At 65.2% G+C, this 18,286-nt stretch overlaps 1 protein-coding gene across 2 annotated transcripts in view; it reads left to right on the forward strand.

The window, feature by feature from the left end:
• The window catches only part of MAD1L1 (mitotic arrest deficient 1 like 1), a 325,699-nt gene that overhangs the window by 283,924 nt on the left and 23,489 nt on the right, over positions 1-18,286 (forward strand). For both annotated transcript variants that reach the window (XM_081255711.1, XM_081255710.1), the window contains exon 17: positions 6,868-7,058. In XM_081255711.1, the coding sequence (XP_081111837.1) occupies positions 6,868-7,058 (191 nt within the window). The remainder of the gene's footprint in view (positions 1-6,867; positions 7,059-18,286) is intronic.

Genomic DNA, 18,286 nt, shown 5'->3' on the forward strand with positions numbered 1-18,286 from the left:
AGGCGCCCCGGCCCGCCCCACAGCCTTCCCCCCGGCCGGTCCCAGAGTCCTTCCTCTTGCTGTGCACCACGTTGGGAAGCAGCCGCCAGCTCAGCCTGGGCTCAGAGAGCTGCTCTTCCCAATGGGGATGCGTTCGTCCTTTTGTCGTTTTTTTTAAAAGAACCTGAAAATCTCAGCATTGCCTAAGTGTTTTTTATTCACTTTTCAGAAAGAAAAATGACTCTGTCCCGAGTCCCCAGAGGACAGTTTCAGAAGCTCCTAGCTCCTGATTTCCAGCCTCTTAAACAGCATTACTGCAGGAGCCCAGCCTAGATGCGCAGCCCGCAGGGGCCTGGTCCTCAGCCAGCACAAGGCTGGTCCCTGTGCCTATGACTGGGCTGGTCCCAGCTCCCCTGCTGTGGCATCTGCCCACCACTGGGGGTCCATTTATGGACTCATCCAGGGAGGCCAGGGGGAGTCCAGTCTCAGCACCAGCCACTCTTGGTGACATCAGTGCCCCTACCTGGCCTGGGCCCCCCAGGCTGCCTTGGGCTTTCATCACTCATCATCTCAGGGACGAAAGCCCTTTTGGAGCCCCTGTGGTCACCACGTGCCTTTGTCATGACCGTGGTCAGCCGCGGCGAGAACAGGCGTGGGCGGGAGGGGCGGAGGGAGGATACCCTGCCTTCTGCCTCGATGCTGAGGGTTTTCCTCCCTGGGACGTGAGGAAGCTGACACTGCGGTGGCCTTTCCTCCCTGGCCACCAAGGGGCTGGGAAGGTCCCTTTCATGGTAATAAGAAGCCAGGTGCTGACTGTGGACTTGGAGCGGGGCAGACGCGGCCCCGCCCGCTCCCCCAGGCCTCGTACCCTGTGTCTGAACGCTGTGTGCACGTGACTCTCGGGTCCTCAGGCGGGCGAGGCGGTAGCTCTCTTGTGCACATGAGCGTGCACGGCCATACACACGGACACGCACACACGCGTGTCCCTGCCTCACTACACCCTGTGTGGTTGTCTCCCCTTTGGTTGGATCAGTGTTCAGCACTTGGGATCCGCAGACTCTGTATGTGTTTCTTACGGCTGGAACGCGTGGCGTCTCGTTCCGTGGCCACAGCTCCCGTCCGGGGCGGCTGTCGTTTTGTCGTTCTGGCCACCACTCGCTGTCCACCTCGTTCTCTCGGCCCTGGTTCTCACCTGGACGTGTCTGATGCCTCTGGAAGCCCTGGCCGAGCCGTCACTCACCTCCTGGTGCTCAGAACACAGCAGGCCGCCCGTCAGCCGGAGGCCTGCGTTCTCGTCCTGGGTTAGGGCCCGTTGGCATGTTCTGAGCCATCACCACGCTCTGTCTCTTGAGCCCGGGGAGACGCGGCCTTGGCCTCTGGAGGCTCTTGTGTGGTTTCCTTGATATTTTCTCTGTCCCGCCTTCTGTAACCTCTTCATGTAAGGTCCCTATTGGTTGGATGTTGGAGCTCCCAGAATCTCTTGTTTCTTCTCTTCTTTGCTGTTTTCCACCTCTGTTTCTGCATTTGTCTCTGGGAAGCGTCTTCTGCTGTGTCTCTGAGCCCCTCCGCGACGCCCACATGACCCCAACCCCAGCGTGGGGCAGCTCTTCTCTCTTCCCGCCAGGTTCGTAATGTCCTGTTCGTCCAGGCTATTGGATTCTTTACGTTAGGAGCTTCCCACTGCGTCCGGTGACCCCTGGTCTGTTTCTGTAGAGGACGCAGGCCGCTCTCCAGGGCTCGTCCGCAGCTCCGACCCCCCTCCCAGAAGGGCCACCGCCCAGCTGCTGGGGGGCAGGGGGTGCTCGGCAGGGAGCTCAGCCGCCAGACTTCCCTATTCCCCCACCCCCGCCAGGCACAGAGAGATAACCGGCGAGGTCACTCCCTCTGGGCCGGCCCGGCCGTGGTGACTGAGGGCAGGGCAGGGGTGTGGGTCAGTGGGGTGGAGGAGGGCGGCCACAGGCGACTCCGGGCAGTGTCTTGCAGGTTGGCTTCTCAGGAAGCGAGCGTCTGAAAAGGGCCTGTGCGCGTGGGGTTGGACTTGGGTCTCTTCCCTGCGGCGGGGGGGGGGGTCTTCCCTGGGGCAGGAGGAGCCGGGGGTGACCCCTCGCACAGACCCTCAGACCCCCAGTTCCTCGGCCGCTCCCACTGCTGTGCTCCGACCGCCCCCCAGGGCTGCTGACCCGTCTGCCTGCGTCCCCGTCCACTTCTCCTCCTTGGAACGCGTGTCTCCCCTTGTCCATCGCTGCCTCCCCTCCCTCTCACGGCCTTTGCAGGAGGGAGAGCAAGGATGGACACACGTGCTCGCAGATAAATACATGCGTTCCACTCGCTGAGTCGGGGGCAGGGGCTTGCTCGTGTTTAAACTCCTTCAGAGTCGTCTTCTGGGGTGTGGTGGAGAGTTTGTGGAGAAGCGGTGTCTTCCACACCGCAGGCTCCTTGAGATGCCTGGGGACACGGTCATGGCCAGAGGACCTGGTCCTCCCTCCCGAGCTCGTAGCTGCTGGAGGAGGCGGACGTCGAGCAGAGAGTGTCTTAAAATACTCTGTTGTGCTACGATGACCACCGTGATGGGAAAGGTGGCGCCCGCTGAGAACAAGGCAGGAGGCCACATCCCCTCCGTGGGGGATAGATGGGGGTTAGTGCCCAGGTGGGAGAGGCCACCCAGGCGCCTGCCAAGGCCCTGAGGCGGGAGCAGGGTGGCGCCTTTGGGGTGCAGCAGCCAGTGCGGGTGGACGTGGAGGGGCAGAGGCCGGGGGCTACGGTGGGGCTGTTAGGCCGCAGCTTCCCTTAGGAGCTCAGAGTCCTGTCCAGATGACTTGGGCCTCATGCAGGACAGGCTGGCCCTGGACCCCGGGCAGAGGGTGGAGTGTGAGCCCCGAGAACAGAGTGGCTGGCCTGGGCCGAGGCCCCTCAGAGCTCGGTGGCCACAGCAGGAGGCCTCGGGCCTGGAGTCTGGCGGCCCCGGGTTCCCGTCCCAGCTCTGCGCTCCCCCACGCCAGCTGCCTTCCCCACGGGGGCTGGGCCTGCTGCAGCGGCAGGAGGGCGGGGGCGGCACTTGCTGTCCTGTCAGAACCCTCTGGAGCCCGACGTGGGTCAGGCCGGCCCGCCAGCAGGGAGCCGTGGCCTTGAGGGGTCCCAGGACGCAGGCGCTTGGAGCAGGATGGGCTGGCCAGACTGGCATAGGCCGCCCCGTGGGCACGGCTCAGGCCCCCTGGCAAGGGGGGACTCGGATGAGAGGACCGCTGGGCCTGCCCCTGAGAGCCTCGCTCACCTTTCAGAGCATCTCTGCGGCCGTCTTGTCTGCATGTGCATCTCGGCCCTCCTGGCAACAAAAGGGGTGTAGTGGGCAGTGCTGGCTGTTGGCTTCGCCCCCCTCTGAAGGGTCTCCATCCCAGAGTACGGGCCAGTGAGCCGGAGTCTGACCAAGCGCAAGGGGAGCTGCTGCCGGGGCCGGGCCGCCCTCGGGACCTGAGAGCGGGAGCAGAGACCTTTTCGCCGCTGCCCCCTCCGCGCCCTGCCCTCTGCCTGCAGACTCACAGAAGGAAATTGAATGGCTGAGTCAGGTGCACTTTCAGTAAAACAGACACAGCTGGGCTCTGCAGAGGCCCGGTGAGGCCGGCTGGCCGGCCGTCTGCCTGCCCCTCGTTGGCTGTGCCCACCCCCTCAGATAAACCAGTGTCCAGATTCGGGGCCGGGACCTGGATCTCCGGAGCCGTGTGCCCACGAACGCGTCTTCATCCTGGCAGCTCTGCTATCGGGTGCGGCGCTCTCTCTTACGTAATGGAGTGCAGTTTATTTTTGAGCTGCGCGCTTCCCGCGGAGCTTTCACAGCTGCCTCCTTCGATTCCAGGAGGGTTGGGGTGGATGACGAGGAGGCATGGAGGTCAGAGCCATGCCAGGGCCTCTCAGACGCGGCTGGAGGGGGCCAGGGGCCTGGGCCGGAGAGCGGACGGCGCTGCCCCTTGACCTCCGCTCTGTCCCGCCTGTGCCCCAGGGCCCGTGCTCCACACCTGGGCTCCGGGTGGTCGAGTCCGCCCTCCCTGACGCCCACTTGTCCACCGGCCTCCCTCCTCCCTCCCCAGGGACTTGCAGAGAGCCCCTAGAGGGGCCTGGGAGGGAGAGGAGCCTGTGGGCGGGGGGGTGGAAGAAGGTTCGGCTCAGAGGAGCGACGGCCAGCGGGCTGGAGGGCAAGATTCAAAGGGCAGGAGAGGCAAGAGAGGGCCCGGCCGAGTCTGGGCCGGTCATGGGGGCCTCAGGAACATCTCGGTGCAGACTGGCTCCCTGGGCTGGCGGGGACGGCAGGGGAGAGGAGGGGAGGGGCCCTTGGCTGGGCCCAGGCGTGAGGCCGTTGGATCCCAGTGTCTGGTGACACCGTCCCCAGCACAGCCGAGTGGGCTGGGACGTACACACGGCAATGAGGTCTGGGGTGGGTGGCCCGGGAGCTCAGCAGAGCCACTTGTCTGCTCTGCTGGCTCTGTCTGCCCGCGTGTGGCCATTGCCGGCAGGTCAGGTCCGAGGCTGGCCGCCAGGCCTTCATGTGACAGTTGTGGCTGTGCTGCTGGGGTCGCTGCAGGAGCCTCTGGCCTCTGGGGCCGCAGAGGAGCGTCTTGCGGGTGCCCTGCGCAGGCCTCCGTCCCACGAGGGGAAGCCCCAGCTCGCTCTGGGAGAGGCTGAATCAGAGCAATGCCACTCCCAAGGAGGGAGGCCTGTCTTTTACTTATTTGATCCAAACCACTTTGTGAGTTATTCATTCACATTTATGTAAGCGATTGAGCTACGAGGATCGTGGGAGGAGGGCAGGACACTGACTTTGCCCCAACTCAAAGTGGCGCTCATGATCCCTTCCCTGGACTTGCCGCTGGGCGGGCTTTGCTGGAAGCAGCACCCCTCCTGCCCCACGTGGACCGGGCCACTGGGGCCAGATGCCCTTGGCCTCTGGCAGCCCCTGTGACCTGGAGGAAGCCCCCGCAAGCCCCACATTCTGGCCCCGCCTCGTGGGCTCTGAGGGCCGCGCTGGGCACAGGGCGTGAAGTGCCTGCCAGGGTCCCAGTGCCGGCACGTAGCAGGTGCGCAGAGCATGGTCCCCGAGAGCGGCAGGTGGCACATATCCCCCGAGTGGGGAGGCCCTGTCTGTCTGTAGGAGTCTGTGAGCTGCGGAACAGGCGGCCTTTTATGCCTGAGGGCAGAGGGGACGCTCCCTTCTCCAAGGTCGGGCTGCATTTATGACCAAACTTTAACTTTTCGCCATTGGGTCCCTGAGAGGTACTCAAGGCAGCACCGTCTGACACGGGACACGTCACCGCACGTGCTCGGTCAGTGAGTTTTTCCTCCTGCTGACACGTCCATCCTGGGTGGTCTGGCTGAGAGACAAGGGAAGAGCCTGGGGTCAGAGCTGCCAGTTACCCTTTGGATCTCATAGTCCGATTACTCGATCGATCAAAGGCTCCGCACCCACGTCCCCGATGGAGCGGCTCTCAGCTCCGGAACGAGAGTGTCCGCAGGGCCGCTGGGCCGGGTGATGGATGGGGGCGGTCCGGGCAGGGCGTGCGGCAGGCGGCCGGCCGGCCAGAAGCAGGGGCGCCGTGCAGAGGCTGCGGGGCGCAGTGCTGGCGTCAGAGCTGGGGGCGGCCGGTACCAGGCTCTGCCCCCAGAGCTGCAGGCTGTGCAGACAGGACCTGGGACGTGTGTGCAGAACCCTGGCCCGGTACAGAGTGTGTGAGAGGCAGGGTAGTAATGTCGTCGGGAGTTTGGTCCTGGGGGCCGACAGCCCCACCTGCGCCGTGGATCGGCGGCCAAGTCGTCAGTCGCTTGTGTCCACGCTTGTGAGCCGGAGAGACCCTGCACCCGCCTCGCGGCCACGTGGCGGCAGCAGAGCGTGTTGGGGCCTGTCGGGTAGCCGGACGGCCCCCCGGCCCCAGTCCTCAGCCTCCGGCCCTGTGGCGTCTAGCTTGATTGTCTAGAATGGGGCGGGGGGTCTCTCTTGCCTGGAACGCAGGCTCCTTGCAAGTGACCCTGACTGCATCTGCTCGTCTTAAACCAGCACGAGACACACTGGGTCCTGCGGGCCAGCGTGAGGAGGGAGGACGGTTGTCCCCACCACGGGGCGGGAAGGGCAGGGCTCACACCAGGCTGGCGGCTCGAGGCTGGGGTTTTCCACACCCCCTGGGCGGCTCCAGGTGGGACCACCAGGAAGCACCTGGCCTCGGAGGCAACTCGTGTGCGCTGAGTGGAGCCGCCTCGCTACTTAACCGGGGGATGAATCAGGGTTTAATTACCGGGAAGGCACCTTGGGTGGAGGATTTGTGGGAATTGCTATGTGCCTTCCCGATGGCTTCACACAGCTGGTTTCTCCCCGTGCGGCTGTACACCTGACAGGGGCAGCAAGTGGGCCTGAGGGTGTCTGTCCTGAGCCACCCAGTTAGAACAGGGCTGGGGGGTAAGGGATGGTGGGCCCAGGGGTGCCCTCGCAGACCCCACCACCCAGGGAGCCTGTCTTCTCCCAGCGGTCTGGCCTCTCGGTGGCCAGCGGGGAGCCCCAGGCAGCGTGGTCCACATCTCCAGGTGACCTCCACTCGCGCGGCCCCCCTGCCCCGCTGCCCCTCAGCTGGCTGGACATCCAGCCCCGGCAAGGACTCGGCTGCAGACGGGGAAGCGTTTGTCGACTCGTCTGGTTGGTGCGGGCAGACCGAGGGCCACAGTCTTGGGTTGAGGGTCCCCGTCTGTGCCCCCGCCTGGAGGAGAGGGCTGAGCCCGGGCTGCTTCCCGGCTTGTTCTCCCCGTCAGGAGCCGCGTGCAGCCTCCTCGCCCCTCCGCCGGCGCCCTCTGCCCCTCTGTGTCTGTCCTTCCGAGACTGGCTGGGGAGCTGACTGCCTCCCTCTCCCCCCTCAGAGCTGAAGAAGCAGGTGGAGAGCGCGGAGCTGAAGAACCAGCGGCTGAAGGAGGTCTTCCAGACCAAGATCCAGGAGTTCCGGAAGGTGTGCTACACGCTGACGGGCTACCAGGTGGACATCACCACGGAGAACCAGTACCGGCTGACCTCCATGTACGCCGAGCACAAGACCGACTGCCTCATCTTCAAGGTAGGACACGGCTACACACAGCCGTGTGCACAGGACGCTGACCGTCCCCCCGACAGGCAGCCGGCCTCCCCGAGCTTGGCACCGCAGCCCTGACCCCTGCAGGAGGCGTCCGCCCCCAGGCCACGCATGGCCCTCCTCCCTCGGCGTTGGCCCCGTCCCTTGGGGGCAGGAGGGCTCCAGCGTCAGCAGTGCCCGCGGGAGGGCTGAGTAACGGGGTGAAAGTCAGGCCAGGGAGGTGCTCCCGGCGCTGCCAGGCATGCAGCCGGACGGCAGCAGACAGGCCGAGGGAGGAGAGCTGCCAGACCTGTGCCGCTCCCACGACCGAGGGCCGTCAGGCTGGGGGGTCCCCGGGGGAGCTTGCTGGGGCCGAGAGGATGGGTTTGGAGCTGTTGCACCTGCTGGCGGGAACTCTCAGCAGAGCACTGACATCTCTACTTGCTGGTCCCCGAGAGTACTGAGTCCCAGACGGGAAGCACGCTGTCCACGGCTGCTGTCCGCCCGCCGGCTCCGGGCAGGTGCAGGGTGTGAGCCGAGGACGGGGAGCGAGCCAGAGAGAAGGCAAACAGGGCAGACGGGCCTCGCCGTGCAGGGCGCCAGCAGCCCGTGGGGGAGGGGAGGTGCTCTGAGCCTCCCCGGCCTGTGGCAGCTGTGACCCCCTTGGCCAGCTCACTGGACTCTGTGGGACTCGGGGCCCTTCCCACCCTGGCCCCGGGGCTCAGAAGGGCTTCCCTGGAGAGCCGAGCCTCCGTGGAAGGGTCTCGGGTGAGCTGGCGGGAGCAGAGGCCGGCCCCGCGCTGCATCCCAGCCCTGCCACCTGAGGCTGGCGCACAGGTCCCCGTGGCCGCGGATCGGGCTGGGGAAGGATCTCAGGCAGGTCATGGCGGTTGACTTTATTTTCCCAAAGGTGATTTTTCAGGCAGGAGGAGGGTTGAAGGCAGAGTTAGAAATAGCTGCGTGCTGTTGCAGGTGCGGGCCCGCGGGTGTGTGCTGGGGTGATGGAGGGTTTGGGCTCAGCCCCCGGGCTCTGCTCAAGGAGACGCGGCCCGGCCCCTGCTACCGCGTGGGTGGGAGCTGCGTGCCGGAGCCGTTCCATTGAAGGGAAGGCAGGAGCTCAGCTCCAGCTTCTTCCCACAGGGCCTGGCCCCCTTCCTCCCTGCTTCCCCCGAGGAGCGGGGCTGGAGCCTTCAGAGTGTTCCTGGAAGGACTGTCGCGCGTGAGCCGGCAGCCAGGACGCTGTTGAGCTGAGCAGGTGGTTGGGAGTTTCCAGACGCTCCACGTGTGGGCAGGCCGTGTTCATGGCCTTGCTTCTCCTCCCTGCCGTCCTGTCTGCTGTGGTTCACAGGAATTTTCCTCCCCTCCCCTCTAAAGCCCCGGGGAAGGAGAGCGCCCCATGGCCAGAAGGAGGAGACTGACCCTAAGAACGGCCACAGGGCACAGCTCTGAGCCTGCGGTGCCCGGCGGGCAGTCGGGTTTGCTGGCCGCCCCTCTCCTCCCTGCCTGGCCTTCCTCGGGGCCCGGCCTAACCCACCCAGGGCCTTGCAGGATTGGACTTGGGCGACAGGCAAGATGCCAGACACAGATTCTAGAGTGTGTCACAGCGAGCTTGAGGCCGGCGTGGCCACTGTGCCTGTCTTAACTGCTGAGCTGGAGTTTCCAAATCTGTAAACCGGGGATGTGGTGACATCCTCTTGCGGGGGCACACAGAAACCCGTAACCCTGTGAATGCACGGTGTGGCCGGGCCACCACCCCACTCCTTGCCAGTCCTAGATTTACTCGCCCCGGTCTCCTGAGGCCTGAGCCTGCCTCGGCTCCCGCCACAGTGAGGGCTGCGGGCACGGAGGCCGGGCTTCGGCACGTGGCTGCCCCCAACTTGGTGTCCCCTCGGGGAATGGGCACATGCTTTCCCCACGGGGCTGGTCCTGTGGGTCGTGGCCCCAGCGAGGTCTGGCTCATGTGAGGGCGCCAGTGCCCCTGGGGCCCTGCTGTGCCTTGCGCTGACCTGTGGCTCTGAGCCGCTGTCCAGGCCCTGCCGACCGCTGGTGTTCAGGGACGGGCACTCTCTCCGCTCACCGCCCAGAGCCGTAACCGGTGCAGACGTGGCACCGAGTCAGGAGATCCCCGAGGCTGGAGCTCCTTCCCGCGGGCACCGTCATCCAGAGTCACGGCCGTGAGTCCGGAGAGGCCCAGGCGGGGCCCTGCTCTCTGGGACACCAACGGGACCGGGGCCCAGGGACCCGGCGGGGAGGTGACTCCTTTCCCGTGTGCGTGCACCCACCCGTGTGGAGGGGAGGTGGGGAGCGGAGCTGGGTCCCTGGGCCCTCCACGAGGGGGGGTGCCTTTGTTAGAAGTAATGAACCAGTACTGGTGTGTTATGACCGTAGAGTCCACGGTTCCCCTCGTGTTTCGTACGGTTCTGTGGCTTTTGACAAACGAGAGCCGTCAGGTCCCACGGAACACTTGCATGCCCTAAACATCCCCAGCACCGTGGTCTCTCACTGTCTCCGTAGTTTTGCCTTTTCCAGAATGTAGTGGAGGCACACAGTCTGTGGCCTGCTCAGACTGGCTTCTTTACTTAGTGATTCACACTTGAGGCGCCTCCAAGGTCTTTTCTTGACTCGATGACTGATTTCTTTTCGCTCTGAGTAATTTTCCACTGTCTGGACGGACCGCAGTTCATCTGTACATCACCTGCCGAAGGACATCGTGGTCGTTTCCAGGCGTTAGCAGTTATGGGTAAAGCCGCCGTAAACAGCTTTAAAAACTTTTTCGGCCACTTAAACACGCAAGCTCATTCTTAGCTCGCAGGTGGTGCAGAAGCAGGCCGGGAGCTGGATTCGGCCCGCCGCCTGGGGCTTCCTGCCCCGGACACGCTGCTTCTCCACTCAGTGCTCCTTCCCTCCAACCCTCACAGCCCAGCTTGGGCGCGGCCTCCCGGAGAAGCAGAAGCCACCCTGGCTCCCTTCATCCTCCAAGCCTGGCCCCGATGAGAGCCCATCCTCGGGGCCAGGCCACTCCCAACACCTGCCAAGGAGCTGGTCTTGTTCGGGGCCTGGCCCCGGGTCCAGATTGGGCGACAGGTTCACGAGGGCCCAGGCGCAGGGCGCAGGGTGAGCGTGAGGCCGGAGAGCCTGCCCTGGTGGCCCCTCATCACATTTTGCTGTGGGTCATCCTGGGCAGTGCGTCTGCTCCTCCGTGCGGCCACCTCAGGGCCTGGCCCTCAGCCCCGTCCGCATCTGGTGTGGCCCAGGACTGGCAGTGGTCAGTGTCTGCCGGACGGAGATGACTTTTGGGGCATGGCTGTGAGGACGCCCCGTCAGGTCGTGGGACGGCACTGGACTCGGGGCCAGAGCCACGGAGCTGTGGCACCTTCACGTGGCTTCGTCCGTGTGCCGCCAGGGCGCTTGGACGTGTGTGTAGGGGACCCGGCGCTCAGACACGTACACCTTCCCCATCTGCTTCTGTCCGGTTGTGCCCAGGTCAGTGCACCTCCTGGGGGGCCCCACGGGCACCTGCTCCTGAGAAATCAAAATACAGGTTTGGGGGAGCGCCGAGGGGTGGAGTCCCTGAGCAGCTTTCTGAGGCTGCGAAGTACAGGTGGTAGGGAGGCGGCTGGGAGGGTCCCGACCCCCCAGGAGCCAGGCAGCCCCCAGGCCGTGGGTCAGCCCTACCCATCTCGCACCCAGAGCTTTCCCCGCACGGACAGACCGGCAGAGATCCTGGTCCCACCGTCTGGAATCTTCGCCTGCCCCCCGGGGCCCCGCGAGGCGCTGGCCTGAGGCGGAGGGGACTGGGGTCCACACAGACCTGAGGCCCTGCCCCTCACAGCCTCCTCCAGCACATCCCTGCTTGCTGGGCCCTGAGGACAGGCAGAGCCGGGTCCGTCCCAAAGTCGTCCAGTTGTCAGGGGACAGAAGCTCAGGCTGAGGCCCCCCGTGGCCCCGCTGCCTGCCCTGGAAGGGGCCGGGCGTGCAGGCTCCCTTGAGCGTCCCCGGCTCCCCTTATTCAGGCGGGCCCTGCCGGGGGCACGTGGACACAGGCCACCTCTGCTGCCTCTGGACGTGGGCGTGAGCCTCCAGCCACCTGCTCCTTCCTTTTGAAGCGGCTGGGAACGAGCAGAGCACGTGTTTGCGGGCCTGCCCTCACCACGCAGGGAGCAGACCCCTTCCGCCATCCTGGCTTACAGGGCCCCGCCCCCCGTGGGCCCCGCCCTGGCACCAGGCACTGGGACAAACCCCTGCCCTCAGCGTCCTGCCTGCTGGACACAGGCCACCAGCCTCCTGAGCTCCCGGGGCAGGGTGGGAGGACCGAGATGGGCAGCCCCATGGAGGTGACGTCAGGAGGAAGGGAAACTGGGGGGCGGCGGAGGCGTCAGGGGCGTCCCGGGTGTCTTCGGCCCTGACCCGTGCCTCCCTGGAGAGAGTCGCCCGGTCCCCGTGGGCAGGGCGGGAGAACGGCACAGCCAAGGCCGGGACCAGGCAGAAGCTGGAGCCGTAGTGCAGGCGGCCACGCGGCCTGGCCCAGGTGCCTGGCGCAGGGCTGGGGCCGGAGCAGGTCAGCAGGAGGGGAGCCTCGGAGCTGCCGTAGCGCCAGCTCTTGGCTAGAGGTGGGAGGTCGCAGGGGCTCAGAGGAGCAGGGACGCCTCACGGCCCCCGGGCTCCCCTCGGCAGGTGCTGACCTGGACCCCGCCCCCCACGCGAGGCCTCTGGACGCCGTAGCGGCCGCGCGTCGCTGGGGCTCCTCCTTGTCCGGGGACGCCTGGCCTCCACCCAGCGCTCACAGCCGCAGGCTGGGACTTGGAGGCTGGCGTTATGCCTTCTTCCTCTTTCTGCATGGCAGAGAGTTGGGACAGCGGCTCCTTGGGGCGAGCTGAGAGCAGAGGGCCTATGATGGGGGCACTGTGGCCCCGGCCTCTCGGTGGCTGAGCGTGGCCGACCAGCCGTGTCCGGGCGGCGAGCAGGTGTCAGGCAGCCCCTCGTGGACCTGGCACAGGGACTGGCCCCTGGGGCCGGTTCCTTGGCAGGTGGCTTCCTGGAAGCTTCATCCACAGGCTGGGGCCTTCGTATCGGGAGAGGGGCTGGTCCAAAGCTGGGACCCCCCTCGCTGAGGCTGGGCAGGGAGGTCCTTCCCCCTCTCCATTCTGCCGTCTGTCCCAAGACCTGGGCGTAGAGTCCATGGTTTGACGGAGGGCAGGCATTGGGAGCAGTGACTGATGCAGTGACCCCCCCCAACCCTGTCTGTGCACGAGCGCCAAGATGACTCCGGGAAGGAGGCGGGAGGAGGCTGGCTCCGCAGGCACCGTGTCCCCACAAGGACTTCGGCCCCAGTGGCTCAGACCTGTTGGACCCCAAGCCAGCGGGAGGCCTGGCCCTGGCCGCTCCGACCCCCAGGCCACTCCCTGGGGTGCTCTGGGATCTGGTGGCATCTTGTAATTGAATACAGTTCACCTGTGATGGGGCCGAGGAGCAGGCAGGTGAGATGCAGGTGTGGGTGACTTACGGGCTTCCCGGGGCTGGGTGCTGGCTGGGCTCCCAGCCCCACGCTACCCCTGGTGGGCACTGAGGCAGGGACTTGGGTCTGGGGGGGGGGGTGGGCTCCAGCAGGCAGGTAGGCGAGTGGGGCAGGCAGCCCTCCCCTGCCCGGCAGCTGTTGGCAGGTCCGTTCGCTGAAGAGGGCCATGTCCCTCAGCTCTGCCCCTGGCCCACCAGCCCCACCCCAGGGTGGAGACGGCCAGCAGAGTCAAGCCAACCCTGGGCTTAAATCCCAGCAGCCCCTCGGCTGAGGGCCCTGGTCTCCCCGGAGGTGCTCGTGAGGGGCCAGGCTTGTAGTGCCAGTGGCCGACGGCCTCGGGCCAGCTCCTGGGCCGGGAGGCCGGCGGGTGTTGTTTGGCTGTAGCCCTGCCCGCGTCAGGCCTGGGATGCAGTCTCGCCCAGCCTCCCCACCCTCCGTGGTTCACCTCCGTGTTCATAGAACAATCAGGCCTCCAGGTGCTCAGACTTGCCTGGTCTCCCCTTCACCTTACGGACGAGGAGGCAGACCTCCTGGGAGGGCAGTGACCCCGGTCACTCCACGCCGAGGGCCCAGGAACTCGAGTTGGAGTGTCTGTTCTGAGTTGTCTGAGGGACAGGGAAAGCGGGCTTTGCTTTGTCTTCTTTTGTTTTTGAAGCAGAAGCGCTGACCCTCAGGGCCCTCGGCCTCTGCCTCCTCATCCATCCGTAGACCCGACCTGACTGTGACCCGGGTCGTGCAGGGTCCCTTCCCACCCAGCTCAGCCCAGGAGCCAGCCTCGGTGCCATCCCCTCCTGGGCTGCAGTGAGCACGGCGCAGTTAGCCTCCAGGCCCCCAGCCGGTGAGGAGCTGGACAGCGGCCCCCAGACTCAGAAAGCCTAGGGGCTCCCAGAAAGGCTGCCCCGGGAAGGAGGGCCGATAACCCGGTTGTCTTGATGTGGTTTTCCCATTGCCCAGATGGCATGGTTCACGGACCAAACCTCTGCTCCGACCTGGGGCCCGTCACAGGCTGCTTAGGGACCGTGTCCCCTTCAACAGGCCTGGTAGGAGGGTGCGGGGCCTTGCAGTGGCCCAGCTCTGGTCTCCGCACCGCCGGCCAGTGCCACTGTGCGGTCAGCCAGGGCCTGGCTCAGAGAGGACGGCGAGCCGGCCCCGCCAGGAAGTGGGGGGCTGACAGGTTGTGCCGGGGGCCCGGCCGGGCAGACGGCGTCTTTTCTCCTTGGCTTTCTCCCCTGACAGGCGGTCGGGACCGTTCACGGGCTCCTGTCTGAAGGAGCCGACGTGTGGGGCCTCCAGGCTCTGCTGTAACAATGAGCTCAACATAGACGCTGTAATTTGAACTTGCCTGTCTTGGCTCCGCTGAATTTCAAGTGCGTTCAACTCAGAACGCGTGCTGGCTTGAGAGCCTCTCGAATAGTCTGGCTGGGCGGGCGTTGCAATGTCTCAGGATGTTGGAGGGGCCACACAGAGTGCTCTGGCCGCGTCCCATCTGCCCGGACACACCTGCCTACTGGGAGGAGGGTGAGAGCCAGGGCTCAGCTTTATCTGGAGGGCCCCCCAGCAGAGCTGCCGCTGCCCGTGTTTGCCGGGCCCTTCTGTGGAGGGGGGGTGGGCTTGTGGGGGGGGTCTGGAGTTAGGTCTGGGAGCCGGGGGGATCCCAGGGCACGGCCCCCAGCACAGGGCAAGGAGAGGCTGGCAACATCAGGATGGAAGTTGACAAAGACAGATAAAGAACCGGGCAACGGGCTTCCCTGGTGGCGCAGTGGTTAAGAATCCACCTGCCAATGCAGGAGACACAGGTTCCAGCCCTGGTCCAGGAAGATCCCACGTGCCGCGGAGCAGCTAAGCCCGCGTGCCACAAGTACTAAGCCTGCGCTCTAGAGCCCACGAGCCACAACTACTGAGCCTGCGTGCCACAACTACTGAAGCCTGCGAGCCTAGAGCCTGTGCTCCGCAACAAGAGAAGCCACCGCGATGAGAAGCCCGCGCGCCGCAACTAGAGAAAGCCCGCGCGCAGCAATGAAGACCCAACGCAGCCAAAAATAAATAAATAAATTTATCAAAAAAGAAAAGAATCAGCCAACTTGGCGTAGAGGGAGTGCTGTGTTCGGGCTCACTGGAGGCGGTCGGGAGGAGGCTGACCAGGGTTGGACTACATGACAGCGTCTCCCCAAGAAAATGAACCGTTTCCTTCCTGTGTCCCTGGGCCCATGGCAGTGTGAGGCAGCACAGTGCAGTGGAAGAGCTGGTTTCAGTTCCATCATCTCGTGCAAAGGCCCTGTGGTCCAGGAGGCCTGGGCAGCCTCAGGACTGAAGCAAGGCCCTGGGGCTGAACCCCAGGGGTTGCAGAGGAGCCTGGTCTATGGGAAGGCTGGTGAGGGCCGCGGCCTGGAAGCTTCGGCAGCATTGGCTCTTTGTCCCAAGAGCGGTGCAAACTCATTCGGGAGTTTTTAAGAAAAGGGAGTCGAGGGCTTGATTGGACGTTCGGAAGTGAATGTGGGGAGGTGGGGAGTGGAGCACGCAGTCCGTGAGCCTTGCCCTGGCCCTGCGGTTGCAGTGGCAAACCCTCTTCCAGATGGTCCTAGTGGGGGCGGGGAGGGCGGTGCACATGGGGAGGGCGTCGCGCAAGCATGAGGAGCTGTCAGACCCCAAGGGCCCTGGGCAGGCCTGGGACCCACCTCGCCCTCCTCACTGCCCCCACTTACCTGGCAGCCAGACACAGGCTCACAGGTATGTGCGGCTTCCTAGTTATGAAAGCAGCTGTAGAAGATCCGTCAGGCTCAAGAGTGCAGGGAACGCCATCAGCCTCATGCATGGGTCCTGGGCAGAGGTCACAGGCCCCTCGCCTTCTCAGAAGTGCCGTGGCCGTGGGGGAGGAAGATGTGGGCTTTTCCAAGGTAAGACCACGTGACGGACACTGCCATGTGGGTCAGCTTGGGCCGCCATAGACCACGCCACAGACCGGCGGCTCAGATGGCAGTCTGGAGCCTGGACGTCCGAGACCGGTGCCGTCGGGCCATTCCAGGCTCGCAGATGGCCACCTTCTCTGTGTGTCGTCACGTGGATTCCTTGTGCACGCACTGGGGGGTGGCGGGGGTGGGGGGCAGAGAGCCCTCTGTGTCTCCTCTTCTTGTAAGGACGCCAGTCCTCTTGGATCAGGGCCCCACCCTGATGGCCTCATTTTACCTTCGTTGCCTCATTAAGGGCCCTGTCTCCAGATACAGTCACTTGGCTGGGGGGGCCCTCAACACGTGAATTTGGAGGAGTGCGGTCCAGCCCGCAACTGTATGCAGCACCTCCCTTGTTTCGTCAGTGTGTATTCGATGGTCATGCGAGTCAGTACACGTCTGTAAAGCTGGTGACTTTGATTCTCTAGGCCTAGAGAGATTGGAGCCTGAAGGGGAGACCCACCGCCCCGTGGGGGAGGGGTAGCAAAGGTCAGCCCGATGTTTGCTGGGCCTGGGCCTCTCATAGGGCTTTAGTGACCCCCTCAAACCAGAGACCTCTCAGCAGCAGGGGCCCCCACCCAGGAACTTCCCCTAGCCCCGCCCCAGAGAGCCGGTTGCCTCCTTGTCCTCGAAGATGACCACCAGGGGGCTTTACCCGAATCCTTCACACCCACCAGACCCTTGACCGGTTCCTGCGCTCCCCTTGCATCCCCCCCGCCCGCCCCCCCCACTGTCAGCCCATTGCCCCGCCCATTCGCTCCAGGCGCCAGGCCTCACCTCGTCCCCACCCACACCCCCGCCTCACCCAGAACTTGGCTCAAGACACCCTCAGACCAGCTCCTTCCCCAGGCCCAGGGCAGTCATCCTTCCCTGGTCACAGGGACACCTGATTCGGGGCCATCAGCCTGGAGAGGGCCTGCCAGCTCACAGGCACCTCTGCCAGCCTGTAAGGACCCCGGGGCTGGCGCCATCCGCTGCTAGACTGGACCCCGGTCCCGAGGCCCTAGAGGGTCACTGGGTGCCGTTATTCCAGCTCATGGAGCCACCAAGACCCCAGCGCAGGACCACCTGCTCTTCCCTGGGGTTGGGCCTCTGCATCCGAGCCGAAGCCCGAGGGCCCGGGCCAGGCGCAGGCAGGAGCACTGCCGTGAGACGGAGCCTTCGCTTGTCTCGCCGTGGCTGTCCTTGGTGTGGATGCCGCATCTCCAGGGCAGCCAGTCCTGATGAGCTGTGCAAACTTCATTAGTTCACGTCAAAGTTTGTGGAAGGTGTCTCTCCGGGAGCCTGTATGAACAGCCTCTGGTTGCCAGGAGGACCGGCCTCCTCGGCAAGGTGACGACGTTGACACGGAACAGCCTCTTCTTCAGCCTCTCAGCTCCTCCTGCGTCGTAAAGAGACTCCTCTTCCTGGCCGGCCCCTCCTCCAGTGCGCTGCTGTTGTAAATAATATTAAAGCATTTTTTTCCAAGGAGACCGAAGGGAGCATGGGGCTGGAGTGGGGGAGGTGTCCTGAGACCGGGCACGGTACAGGCGCCGCGGAGCTGGGGGCCGGGCCAGCCTCTGCTGTCCGTCTTGGGGGCACAGCTGTGGTACAGGGGACAGGACGCCGTGTGGGGCCCGGGGGGGGAGCCCCCTCGGGGAGCTAGGGTCTCAGAGGGCCTCCGGGGGGGCTGGGTGCGGGCTGCCCCCCTAGGGCAGCGTGCTCTGACTCTGACCCCTGATGGAGGTCTGGGCCCGCCAGCTCTGCAGCGGGAGAGTGTCCTGTTCGCTCTCACGCTCGCTTGCTGCCCCACGCGCAAGCCGGGGTCAGGAGGCACGCGTGCCAGGTCCAGTGTGGGGGCCGATGTGGAGTGGGCTCCCCTGGCCAGCCCTGCCCCTCAGGCCCGCCCAGTCACGGCTCTCCCCTCCGGCTTCACTGAGACACGGGGACGGCTCCATCCCCCCAGCCACGTGGAGCCTCGGCCTTGGGCCCCCGGTTGGCGGATGGAAGGCGGTCCTGCCCGTGGGAGGGGCGGCGACAGGACTCCCGGTCGGGCTCTGGTGGCTCCTCTCTTCCACAAGGTCCCTCTTGTGACCGTCGGTGCGAGGTGCACAGAGCACCCACCAAAGACGGGTGGAGACCCCCCGGCAGAGTGGCCGTGGGGCTGAGTCGGCACGCACCCGCGTCCTACGGACACGGCGGGGCCCCAGGGGCTCGGAGAAGGGAGGTGACCAGCTGCGACTCGTAACTCACCTGTGAACCGGAGCCCCGGGGTTCGAGGGGTGAGGCACCTGGACCGGGTGCTGGTCCCCCGGGCAGTGGGGCTGGCGCACACCCAGCTTCCCCAGGGCCAGGGCCGTGTTGGGGGCTGGGCTTCCCCTTACGCTGGGGGAGGGGGTTTGGTTTCAGGGTCAGAAATTCTTAGATAAAGACAGATGTTTAAAATCCCCAGGGTCGGCACGGGTCTGGGACAGGTTTACAGCTGAGGGAAGAAGCTTTGAGGAGGGTTTGGGCGGGTGGACGGGGGCTGATCTCCCGAGGAGAGTGTCCCAGGCCGGAGTTGACAAACTTTGTGTGTGAGGGACCAGCTTGTGAGTATTTTCAGCTTTGCAGGCCATGTCGCCTCTGTCGCAGCTGTTCCGCTCTGCCCAGGTCACGCACGGGCAGCGGCGGGCGGCGTGGACCCGAGGATCGCGACCACGTGCCTGTGATACTTCCTTTACACAACAGCCGGCGGGTTTGGCCTATGAACCATAGTTTCGCTGACCCTGTTCTAGGAAAGTGGGGTCTGCTTG

The sequence above is a fragment of the Mesoplodon bidens genome, assembly GCF_964165515.1.
Source record: "Mesoplodon bidens genome assembly, chromosome: 15".
NCBI classification, from domain to species: Eukaryota; Metazoa; Chordata; class Mammalia; order Artiodactyla; family Ziphiidae; genus Mesoplodon; species Mesoplodon bidens.